Source organism: Lissotriton helveticus, chromosome 8 (assembly GCF_964261635.1).
Source record: "Lissotriton helveticus chromosome 8, aLisHel1.1, whole genome shotgun sequence".
NCBI lineage: Eukaryota > Metazoa > Chordata > Amphibia > Caudata > Salamandridae > Lissotriton > Lissotriton helveticus.
In genome coordinates, this window is record NC_136069.1 from 258,295,379 (window position 1) to 258,308,799 (window position 13,421).

General features: G+C 46.9%; 1 protein-coding gene across 2 annotated transcripts in view; it reads left to right on the forward strand.

Moving 5' to 3' along the window:
- The window catches only part of DYNC2H1 (dynein cytoplasmic 2 heavy chain 1), a 1,763,151-nt gene that overhangs the window by 1,322,645 nt on the left and 427,085 nt on the right, over positions 1 to 13,421 (forward strand). For both annotated transcript variants that reach the window (XM_078657019.1, XM_078657020.1), the window contains exons 70-71: positions 477 to 566; positions 8,880 to 8,945. In XM_078657019.1, the coding sequence (XP_078513145.1) occupies positions 477 to 566; positions 8,880 to 8,945 (156 nt within the window). The remainder of the gene's footprint in view (positions 1 to 476; positions 567 to 8,879; positions 8,946 to 13,421) is intronic.

The window sequence follows — 13,421 nt, forward strand, 5'->3', positions numbered from 1 at the left end:
GATGATTCCGTCATTTCTATTGAGACCAAAAACGGTGTCGACTTTAAAAACTCTGACCCTATAGGATTGTTGAGAACTTGCTGTAATGGGCCATGCTGTTCATATTTTTAGTGATACACTTGCTGATCATGATTTATCACTTGAGTATATCACCTGAAAAGAGAGCACAGAGCATGTTTGTGTTGCATCAATATTCACTGTGCCGCTATGTGTCTTGAGATGGTTTTTCAGAAACTCCTTTGAATACATTTGGTTCTTTTCATGAAAAGTATTGTTACTATGGCCAGTGTGGTTTTGTTATAGCTATTATGTCAGGCCCCCAGTGATCCTTGGGTCTCACTTGCTGAAATATTAGCAAATATTGGTATTCATGCCTGCATTCTACTTCCGGTTATTTTCATGTGCCTAAGTGAACAGTGAATTTATTGTGCTGATTGTCCATACGACATTCTAATTTTGCTATTAATATTCCATAGGAATCGGGGAATACTGAATTGAGAATCAAATCTTTGATCAACTTGCTAAAGCATACAGTCTACGAATATGTCTGTCGATCATTGTTCAAGGTAATGTTTGTTGATTCTATTAAATCATGTGTTCCATTAATTTTCTCTCATTGTGGTGCATACTCAAAACATACATTACGTGTGACAAATAAATAACACAAGTTTTTAATAACTATCTTGCATATGTTCTGTATCTTTTTACTCTTCTGATATGTAGACGAACATCCTTTGTAGTTTAATGTGTTGAGTTTTCTGAACCTTCAACCCATTACCATGAACGAGATTGTTCAGAGTTGTTGGTGTGAAGCTAATTACGCTGTTTGCATGAAGTAGATTCCGTTGCTCATTTACTTGGATCTTGTATCAGCTTGAAAATACATGTATAGCTCTTCTCTTTGGGCTGTTCTTCAGATGTTGGCTACAGGCTGATGCACGTCCCCTTGATGGGGAATAGCTATTTGGACAGAGAGCCAAAGCTGCCTGAAGACGTTTTACGTCCAGCATGGTAACATCTGCTGATTAAGGCTGTCAGTATCATTGCTCTCATCCTCACTTTGGGCCCGATGTAGGTAAATGGCAATTACCGATTGGTAAATATCGAATTTTACCGATTCGGTATTTACAAATCGGTAAATGCAATGTAGGTATATTTACCGAATATTTTACTGAATCTGTAACATTCGGTAATTACCGAATCGGTATTTACCGATTCGGTAATTGCCATTGATTCCTATGGGCCATGAGGCCCATAGGAACCAATGTCAATTATGTTTTGCTGACTTCATTTTTGCTGGCTTTAGGATTCTGGGAACTTTACCACTGCTAACCAGTGGTAAAGTGCATATGCTCTGTACTCAAAACATGGTAACACTGGCTTATCCACAATTGGCATATTTAATTTACCTATACGTCCCTATTAAAGTGCACAATATGTGTCCAGGACCTGTAAATTAAATGCTACTAGTGGCCAGCAGCACTGATTATGCCACCCACTTCAGTAGCCCTGTAAACATGACTCAGGCCTGCCACTGCAGAGACTGTATGTGCAGTTTTAGACTGCCCTTTCGACCTGGAAAATTGACCTTAATGCCAGGCCCAAACCTTCCCTTTTTTACATACGTCACCCCTAAGGTAGGCTCAAGGCAGCCCTGTAGGCAGGGTTCAGTGTATTTACAAGGTTGGACATGTACTTTTGAGTTTTACATGTCCTGGTAGTGAAAAATGGTTACATTCGTATTTCACTACTGCTAGACCTATCTCTCTCATAACATTAGGATTGCCTGAAAACATCTTTTAAGTATAATTTCCAATTGGGAAAAGATAGGGATTTGGAGTTTGGCGTCTCTGGACTCAATATTTAAAATCACAACTTATGGTGAAATCGGATTTTAAATTAGAATTCTGAAAATGCCAATTTTAGAACATTGCAATTTTCTTACTTTAACCATTCTGTACATCTGCCTGTCTCAGAATACTCGTCTGGGTTGGGTGACAGCTGTGGTTTGTGCATTTCCTCTAGACAGTAACACACAAAAGGGAACTGGTGTGTGACATTTGCTTCCTTATGGCCCATCGCCTTGCTGATGTGCCTTCCTGAGGTAGATTGGGAGGGAGGATGTAGAAAAGTGCCTCTTTTGACATAGTTTAGCCCCCACTTTTTGGTTGATGCTGATGTGGTTTCGAATTGTAAGTGTACTTGGTCCCTGCCAACCAGGTTCCCAGTGCCAGATCTCTTTCCCAAAACCTGTACCACTATTGTTACAACTTCAGCCACACCTGTAAGTCCCTTTTAAATGGCACCCCTGGTACCTAGGGCTTGGGTATTGAAGAGGATCCACTGGGGCTGCAGCACATATTGTGCCACCCCAGAGGCCCCTCACCAAGATCATGCACACTGCCATTGCAGACTGCTTGTCTTGGTGCATAGAAAACCGAAGTGTCAACATGGCGCACAGTCCTGTGTGCCATGCCCCCATACACTGCATGAGGTATAGGTAAGTCACCCCTACTGCAGGTCTTACATCCCTAAGGCAGGGTGTACTATACCCCATGCTGTGTAAATACCTGCATGAGCAGACTTGGCCCTACAATACAAAATCCATTCTTGGATATTGTAAGTGCACAGGAGAGCCGTAGAAATTATATGGTCTGGATGCTCATCATTACGGGTTTCCTAGCTCCATGATGGCTTCACTGTACCCTAAAATGTTTGGTGCTAAACATCTCGTATTAATAAAACCTCACTGATGCTAGTGTTGGATTTATTAGTAAATGCACACAGGAGACCCTTTCTGGTTGGCTAGGGTATGCACCCAAGCCAGGCATAACCCAAAACTCTAATCAGGATAAGGGAGTTACACACACAAGATAACCCCTGCTCACCCCCTTGGTAGCTTGGCTGAGCAGTCAGGCTTATCCCAGAAGCAGTGTCTAAAATGTTTGCGCAACACACAGACTCACCAGTGACATACTAGGCACACCACAAAAAGAGACTCCACACAAGGGTATATAAAAATATACTTTGTAGTATAAAAACACATAGACCACAGTTAGATGAATCACTGTGCCACTTGGCACTTGTCACAAGAATAGAGAGATCATGAACCACTTAGTAGAATAGGCAAAGCCCATTAGACCACCATCACTGTGTATCATATGTAAAGCACATTAGACCATACTGACATAAGTCACAATTAGCTTGCCAACCAGGCAAGTGTCATGGGCAAAACACGTAGTGCATTACAGCAATAGTTACCAACTGCACATTTCAAAAAGAAAGTAACCCATCAGGAGAAAACTAGCTACTGGGGCCAACCTTGATAACATTGAGGCAAGGCAGAGAATACTTGGTTATGTCGCCTATATTCAGGACGTTCTCCTACTACCCAGAGCCGGGTTCCACCGAGCTCAGCAGAAGCAGGTCAAATAGCCTGACATAGGTTTAAGGCAACATTGTGGGGGGTGAAACTACTCCGATCCCCACCCCGTGGTCAGCACTGCTGTGTTAATGGTTTCTTGAGCACCCAGGTCACCGGCCCGGTATTGGAAAACCGTGGGGGTATTTTTGAGCGATGGGGCCGAGCGGGTATGGCTTTCTCGAGGAAGTGGCCCGTGTTGACATGGCACTTCCTGGGCTCTCCCTTTCCTGGACTCCCAGCACACCATACCCCGCTAGGCTCTTTCCGGTGATGGGCAGGGCTAGGGGCTTGAACAAGGCATTAGTGGGTTAGAGGCCGCTTCTCCTTTTGGCTGCTGCGGCAGCAGACAATGGGCCACGGCCAGTCATGCCTCCTTTCCCTACGCTGGGGCTCCCACTAGCTCCCTGGAGACCTTTCAGATTTAAGCAGCTGTGTGCTGCATGTCTGCAGGCTTCTCCCGCGGGACCTAACTGTGGTAGCGGCCCGCCAGCCAGCTTCCTTGTTCTCCAGGTAATCTGGCGAGGCAGTACTCCAGCCAAACGTTGCTAGGCAACCTTTCCTCTGCTTGGGCTGCGTCGGGAGGTTCTGATGCGTCTCCTTCTTCCCCCAGCTTCGCAGCCCCGCATAGCAAGGAATTTGCTTGGGGACTCCGGGTCAAGTGCGAGAACTCCCCCCAGCAGCGCAAGGGAGATTTCCAATGAGGCAAGCCCTGGAGGGCTTTTGTAAAACAAATAAAGCACACTGTGATTTCTGGAAGAGCACACAAACTCCTCCAGCAGTGTAAGGGAGTTTTCCAATGAGGCATGCCCTGGAGGGCTTTTGTCAAACAAATAAAGCGCTCGGTGAATTCTGGAAGAGCACACAAACTCCCCCAGCATCGCAAGGAAGTTTTCCAAAGAGGCATGCCCTGGAGAGCTTTTGTCAGACAAATAAAGCGCTCAGTGATTTTTGGAAGAGCACACAAACTCCCCCAGCAGCTCAAGGGAGTTTAGATCTATACCAACAGATCTTGTGAAGCACCATAAATTCAAAATAAAGCTTAGTACACAGAATGAAGACTTTGATGTCCCTGAGTCTTCAGTAACAATAGGCCAGCACACACAAGCCTTTAGAGGTTCCTTCACAAGCAGGATACCATAGCAGGCTAAAAAGAGGCAGTCTTTTTCCTCCTCCACAGAAGCAGCAACTGCAGGCTGTCCCACCCCTCACTCAGAAAAGGCAGTTCTTCCCACACAGTCTTTCTGTTCTTCTTCTTGGCAGGGTCCTCTAGTTGATCCTTGAAGTAATCTAATGTCCTGGGGTTTAGGTGCAATACTTCTACCCCATTTTGTCATTGGTCTCTTTGCTGTAAGGGTCTCTGAACCCAACCCAAACCAGTCTTGTCCTACCTGGTACAGCATGACTATAGGGGACAGAGACAGCATTGTGAAAAAGAAGACACAGCATATTCAGGTGCAAGAGAAACTCCTCCTACCACTCTAAATGCAGACCAGGTCTATTCAGCCCTGCAATGAGTCACCCAGGCAAGGCAAGACCCACCTCAACCCTCCCAGTGACTGTCTAAAGTGAATGCACATCCAAGCTTGTCACTCAAACACCAGAAGCTGAATACACAAACAGCCAGAGGCTCAAACAATGGTAAAGCAAGAAAATGCCCACTTTCTAAAACCACCTTCACAAAGAGGTGCGTTTATAAATTCTGAATTCAGAGAGCCTAAACTCCATTTTTCTTTCTTGTTCCTATGGATTGCTGCACATGTAAAAATGTGACCGTGCAACCCCAATTGTAAGCCTATGTGACAGATAGCCTTTCAATAGTGAAAAATAAAATGCACAGTATTTCACTATCAGGACATATCACACACACCAGTACATATCCTACCTTTCACATACACTGCACCCTACACATGGGAGTACCTTGGTCCTACCTTAGGGGTGCCTTACATGTAAGAAAAGGGAGGTTGTGAGCCTGGCAAGGGGGTGCACTTGCCATGACAACATAGGAGTTCACAAGTGCTCTCAGACACTGCAGTGGTAAGTCGGAGATACACTTACAGGGCTACTCATGTGTGTGCAAGTAGCACTAGTAGCATTTTATGTACAAGCCCTGGCACACATTGTGCAGTTTACTAGGGACTTACCAGTAAATCAAATTTACCAATCATGGATAACCAATCATATCACAATTTATACAGAGAGCATATGCACTTTAGCACTGATCAGTAGTGGTAAAGTGCTTAGAATCCTATAGCCAACAAAAACAGGGTCCGCAAAATAGGACGCAAAAGGCAAAAAGTTGGGGATGACCGTGTGGAAAGGGCTAATTCCAACTGGTGGCATCCCTCAACCTGGAACTTTGGATTTGACGAACACCAAGAAGAAACGGACCAAGAAGAGCTTCTGCCTGAGAACTGAAGCTCTACTGCAGAGAAATTGGTGCCAAACCCTGCCTGCTGCATTAAGGACTCAACAGTCGTGGTAAACTGCCCCCCTTACCACTGTGAGGACTCCAAAAACCCCTGAGCACCTCCAGTCTTTGACAAATTGCCAAAGAACTCCCTTGGAGCAGAGTCTCTGCTCCCCTGCAACAGCAGGCACTGAACCGCAGACCCCGGTCTCACCGACTTGCAGCTCCCTGGCTACTCCGATGCAGCACCCGGACCGAAAGTGTTACTCCAGCCTCAAAGGGTCAAATCTGTCCCTTCACCAAGTTTGGGGACACCAGGACCTACCAGAGCCGTTCACCAATAGCCCAGGTGCCGGATTCCCTGCAACCTGCACTGAGAAGAAGAGTCCCCTCCGGACCTCAACTGCCCAGGAAGCAGGCACCCATCGAGGCACGTTGAGACTCCTGGGACCCATGTTGTGAGTGGTCCAGCTGTCCCGAAATTGCCTCTCTAAGCTGCGTGCTCCGAACCGCAGGGACATGTAGATGCACACTGCCTAGCCAACTTATCTGCTCTGCAGCAGGCCCGACCAGCCCGGTAACGGCGATCCAGCTGCGCTCCCGTGGTCCTGAGGCCCTTGTGACCTGCTCCCTTGAAAAGGCCTCCTCGGACTTACCTGTAAGTTCCCTTGTGCAGTGCATCTTCAAGTGGCCCCCATCTTCTGTAGCACCCCAGCTACCATCGACCTCAGCACCTTGCTCCCAGCCAAATCTGGGACGCTCCAGAGAATCCGCTGGTAGAACATGCGACCTGGCCATGCAAACTACCGAAATCCAAGAGGTGAACCTTGAAATTCGACTGTACAAATGTATATGCATTTTTTTTCCCCATTGACTTCAATGGCGCGTAATTGCGCACATAAGTGATCTTTTTTTGCTAAATATAACACTCATAACTTTGATATTACTTACTGTAGAACAAAGTTCTTGGTCTGAAGAATTATATAAAAATCGATATTATTTCTGCAAATTGGTCTCGGATTTATTCTTGTGTGAGGGCCTCATTTATTCCCTCTTTGAGTACAAGTGCTTAGCACTACCCTCTGATAAGCCTAACTGCTCGCTCACACTAACAGCGTTAGTATTATCTACTATTGCCTCTATATACTAATTTGGTCTCACTGGACTCTCTGCACAGTGTACTTCATTGTAGTGCAATGTATAGACAGCCAGCATCCAACTTAGGCACCCAAATACGGCTGTGCCTGTCCCCACACAAAGAGCTGCATATCCCCTGTAGTGAGTATGGAGCCAGGGCAGGAAAGGCAGGGACCTTGTGATCTTCAAAGGCCTCCTTGATGTCTTCCCCCACTTCAAAGGCACAACTGGGTATAAGTACTGGACCCCTGACACTACCAAATCAGAACCGTGCTGGAACCAAAGACATCTGCCAGGATGAAAAGCTGCTGTGCCTTAGGAGGGACTGCCACTTTGCTACCTCCTGGGTTTCTGCCTGCTGCCTCTTGTCTTTGAGTGAGAAGGCCTGGACCTGCTCTCTACAACGTTGAACCCATGTTTCTCCAAGGGCTTGCCTGCTTGCCCTCTGTTCTTGAAGTCTTTGGGCCATCAAATACTTCCTTCAACTCTGCTTTAGCTGCTGGGCTCTGCCAACTGAAAGTCCTGCCCTGCCAAGAGGTGCCAATCCAGTCATGAGCCCTGAAAGTTGCTTCTGCAGGTGTATTCCTGCCAAAAGTGATGCAGTGCTGACTTAACACTGATAGTAAGCGACGCAGAGTTTATCCGAAGACATCCCTGCGTGGCTCAATGACGACGCAGGACCAACCTGTGAGTCTCAATGATGACGCAGCGCCGATCCGAGGTTCAGACTGCGCATTTTGACGATGACACAACACCGACCCAAGGTCCCGACTGCATGGCTCGACGACGATACATCGCCTTGCATTATAAGACGTTCGACAACAATGTGGGACCCGACTGCAAGGCTCTAGTTCGAAGCATCGAGCCAACTGTGAAAGTCAGAACAGACACATCGAGTCTTCGACACCGACGCTTGCTCCATTCAAGGTACTTTTTCATCTGGCCCTGCGTGGGTCCTGTAGCCGGCCTCCCCTCCATACCGGTTGGTCTTAAACTTTGGATTTACCCCAATCTAGAGCGACCTCAAGTAACCCCTAAGCGCTGTAGACTTTAAAGCACTAAATTGCAGTTTATTTTAAAAAAATGAATTTCTCAAGTACTTATTGGATTTTTGCCGTTTGGTCATGTTTTACTCTGATAAATATTCTCTATCTTTCTAAGCTACTGTTGAGTCTTTTTGTGGTGTTTTCACTATGTTACTGTAGTTTAAGTGTTGCACAAGTACTTAGCATATTGCCTCTTAAATTAAGACTGACTGCTTTGTGCCAAGTTACCAGATGGTGATCACAGGCTAATTTAGGTTGTGTTTCTAAATTTCCCTGACTAGGATTCTTGTACCTACTTGGCCATGTTGCAAACCTCTGCAAGCCAGATACCTAATGTCTAACATCTGGCCTCTAATCAAAACCTTAAGTCAGAGTTTCCATATTACTACATGTCTGTTACGTTTTTTTCCTAGGAGTAATACCCCTGATCAGTAGAACAGGCCAACATATTCTGAAGGTTGGCAGTGTTAAAGATAAGGAGCCCTATAGTTTGAGGGAAATCAAAGTAGACAGTTACAATATCCATCGAGCACCATGTGGATTAAACAGTTTCTGCAGCTCTGCTTTGAAGGGTGTACAGACAGTTGTAAGAACCATTTGATGCAATCTAGAGTATACACAGCTCAGTGCATTATGCTTTTTGGCTTCGTCTGATTTTATATCCTTATGGTTATGAGCTACATACTCCATAGCTGTCACGGTCTCAGTTCCTGCATACATCGTTCTGATCATCTCCAGTCCACACAGCCCTTATAAACATATCCTTATATAGTGTGAAGCGTGAAATGTAAATACTGTACTTGCACTGTGTCCTACTATTGTGAAAGTAGTAAATCATGGTATGTATGTTTTACTTCACCTTCAGGCTGATCAGCTGATGTTTGCTTTGCACTTCGTTAGAGGGATGCACCCAGAACTTTTTCAAGAGAATGTAAGTAAACGTCATTGGACACTGATGTTGTTACTTGTATTTAATAGGTACCACAATTTGTTTAATGGTCAAATAAAATTGAACTAGTATCAAATTTAGCCTTTATGAATGTTTAGCTGGGAGCAATAATCACTTTTTTTTTCCAAACAGTCTTTTTTACAGTATGGCAGTACAGATCTTGACTGACAGGATCATACTCTCCTTCATAGGGCGTGTACATGGGTACCAGTGTTACAACATCATGATACAAAACAGTAAAACAATATCCCCTGCATGTGCATCCATGGTTAGATAACCCCTCACAAAAAATAAGATCCCAGACATCTGAATAGGAGGTGAAGTAATGTGTGCGGTAGAAAGTATTCGCCATCAGGTTTCAGGAGAGATGCACAAAAAGGGGATAAGAGGCTAGGCAGTGTGGTGGGGCGCCGAGCACATCCTAAATGTATGCTTGGGGGTCCCCTAGGGTCGGGCATTTCACCCAAGACAGGATGCTATGGATCAGTCTTCCTCAATGGAAACGGCTCCAGAGATTGGTAGCAGTTGCCTTGTATCATCTATTTGGGGGTAATCCTGGAGGATCATGTCCCATGCTCGTGTGCGGTCAGGGCTCTGCAGTCCTTTCCGTACTTCAGTTTGATGGATTGCTCACTCATGCTGGATGCAATAATCACTTTAGTTGTGTAAGGAGATGGCCACTAAAATAGGGTTTTATGCGCCTATGCCTATCAATTGCCTCGGCCGATTGATAGGCCACTCCCCCTTTGGAGGCCACGCCCACCACCCATCTACGCACTATTCCATAAGTATGTGCCTCCCTAGGAAGCGCAGCGGACGAGCGCAGCGGGCGCGCCTAAGGAAAGCCCGTCTGCGCCCGTCCGCGACCGCCCGAGGCCAGAGGCCATACACCCTGCTCCTCGCATTCAATATTCCCACTCGCAACTCACTGCCCATCAAGGCAAGTGGACTCTACCTGCCGCTATCTTAGCTCGCATTTCTGATCTTGGACTACTAACTTCACATGATTCAGTCCACACCAACATCTTGTCCACGCCCCTAAATACCAGTTACTCTAATCCTCTCCCAGACGCCCTCCCCCCCACAGCAATAACTGCTATGTACTTAAACACAAGATCGGCAGTAAAACACCAGCTCGATCTTTTCACCCTACTGGAATCCCATAAACCTGATTTATTATTTCTCACCGAGACCTGGTTCTCGGACAGTTCTCTTCCTTCCCTGCTGGCGATACTCCCCCGACCTATTATGCCATTCGAGCCGACCGCCCTTCGGGCAGGCCTGGTGGAGGGGTAGACCTGATCGCCCGTAAGGAATTCACTTTCTACCCTCTAGTCTCCCCCTCCATGGGAATCTCAGACTGTTTAGTGGTTCGATCCCTTGCCTTTACTCCACCTCTCACCTGTGTCCTTGTGTACCGACCCCCGTCCTCCCCTCAAACATCCTCCCCTGTTTTCAAGACCTAATGGCGACTTTGGTTGTTAACCATTCCTCCATCATTGTTCTGGGAGACTTTAACTTTTGGCCCTCCGACCCTGCGGAATGCGCCACGTCCAAGAAATTCTCAGACTCTCTTCAGTCGCTCAACTTTACGTCAGTCGTCAATGCTCCCACACACAGGTTGGGACATATTCTGGATCAAATCTGGCAACGCGATTGCCCGGTTAGTTCTCTCTCCATCTCCCCATGCCCATGGTCGGATCACTCACTGATCACCTTATCCCTATCCCCCGTTCCACCATCTAAGCCCGCTCCTGCGAGGAATGTCTGGGCGCGCTCATGGAATCGTGTTGACATCGAAGCCCTATCGACCCTCCTCTCCTCTTCCAGCCCCGATCTGACCGCGCTGCCCTCCTCTGGTCAGGTAGATGCTATTACCAATTGGCTGCGAGCTGGGTGCGATACCATCGCCCCTCTAAAACGCATCGCAACCAAACGCCCTAAAGATGCAAACCGTTGGTTCTCAGACGATCTAAAGACCCAAAAACTCACTCTCCGCCAAGCTGAACGACAATGGAGACGAAACTACTGCCCCTTGGCTAAAACCCGGTACACTGAACTCCTCACTCAGTATAAGAAAGCCATATTAGACACAAAGAAAAACTATTTCTCCTCTAAAATCCAACTCGCGGAGAACCGGCCAAGAGAAATCTTTTCTATCGTCCAAGACCTTGCCTTTTCCGATAGAGCTTCACTCAAACCATCACCCTCTCAATCACTATGCGACTCCCTTAATCACTATTTCCTAGACAAAATCAGCAAAATTAAAATTAAAATTCCTCCTCCATCCCCGACCTTCACCGACCCCCGACGTCCTCCAGTCACTGCACATCTGGATTCAATTCCCCCCCTATCGACCGACTCATTTCTTTCCATTCTTCCGTTGGTCAAGTCCGGCTCCCCGCTGGACCCGTGCCCTGCCTACATCCTAAAGCAGATCTATACCTTCTGCCCCTCACCACCTTTAGTGCTTCTCAATAGCTCACTGGCTCAGGGCATCGTTACCCCTGCACTTAAATCGGCAGTGATCGTACCGATCTTAAAAAAACCTGGAGCGGATCCCTCCGACCCAGCCAACTTCCGCCCAATTTCCCTCTTGCCTTTCCTGGCAAAGGTATTGGAACGACACGTGGTAAAAACCCTGAGTGAGTTCGTGGAAAGTCATGGTGTTTTGGCTTCAAGACAGGCCGGCTTCCGCCCAGCCCACTCAACTGAGTCCGTTATAACATCGGTTCTGGATAACCTCCGACAAGGAATGGACACCAATCAACATCAGGCCCTGATCCTCTTAGATCTTTCCGCCGCATTCGACACAGTGGACCATACCATCTTACTCTCACGTGTCGAGGCGGCGGGAATCCGAGGAACAGCCCTACTATGGCTATCCTCCTTCTTGAGCGGCCGGACTCAGGCGGTTCGTCTGGGAGAGTTCTCTGCGGAATTTTTACCCATCCAGTGTGGTGTCCCCCAGGGTTCCTCTCTATCCCCCCTTTTATTTAATCTTTACATCGCCCCCCTTATTTTTGCTTTACAGCAACTGGAGGTCTCTGTGTACAACTATGCAGATGATCTCCAGCTCATTTTCCACCTTTCCTCTGCCCCTGAGTCTATGTCGAAGGTTCAGTCCATCATGACCTTCATCCAGGACTGGATGAATTTCAACCACCTGAAACTCAACCCCGATAAAACGGAGTTGGTGTTGACAGGTGGTTGCTCCAGTCCCTGGTCCCCCTCCTTCTGGCCCCCCTCCTTGGGTCCCCCACCCACTCCTGTATCCTCTGTCAAAACACTTGGTTTCAAAATCAATAACCAACTTTCCCTACACTCTCAAGTCTCTGCTGTGGTTTCCTCAGCCTTTCTTTCACTCAGGACTATCCGCAGAGTCTCACGATTTTTTGACCTAGACGCGCTCAAACTAATTCTTCTGGCCATGGTGACTTCTCACCTAGATTATGGCAATGTCCTCTATCATGGCATGCCCGACTACCTTATGAGGCGTCTCCAGCTGGTTCAAAATCAGGCCGCTCGGCTGGTTTTTAACCTTTCCAAATCACACCATGTAACTCCTCTCCTCTATTCCCTGCACTGGCTCCCCGTTCGGCAGCGCGTCCTATTCAAGCTCGGCTGCACCATTTTTAAAGCCAGGACAGGTTCTGCCCCCTCCTTCATCAACTCGGCTATTCAAACCTACACTCCCTCACGAGACCTCCGATCCTCCTCTCACCACCTTCTCTTGGTTCCCCGCTTCAAACGGAAGAAGTGGGGTGGTTCCAAGTTTGCAACCACGGGACCAGCTTTTTGGAACTCTCTCCCATTGTCCCTCAGAACCTGCACCCAGTACCCCCTCTTCCGCAGAGACCTCAAGACCTTCCTCTTCACCCAAGCCTTCCCATCCTGAATGTTCACCTTTCCCCCTTTTCCGACCCACCGAGTAGCGGTCACCAGTTAGCGCCAAGAAACCGCCAGGTGTACGAGCGCTTTTACAAATCCCTTCAAATTCAAATTCAAATTCAAGGAAATAACCCCACAAACTATTCATTCTACAATGTTGTTATCTGCACTCTCATAGGTCTACTCAAAGGCGTACGTTTAGAATTGTGTTGAGGGAGAAATTTAGTTGAATTTCATTTTGATGTAGGAGCAATTATTCCCTAACGAGAAGTATAATAATTCTAGAGGAATACTCTGTTCCAAAAACTGCGGCTGCTAATTAAGTTAATTAACCATTCAACAAAGCACACGTGGATGGCTCACTGCAGGGATCTCCTATACAGTGCCTTGTGGAAGAGGTCTGCATCATCCCTCCTTATAGAATTGTTGGAACTGAAAGCTTTCTTTCCGGATCGAATAGCCTTCCCTCCAGTTGTCAGTTTAATGATGGTGATGGATCACAGCAGTATCAATTCCTCCTATTTCATACAGATGCAACTTAATGGTCACTCCCCACATGTATGGCAG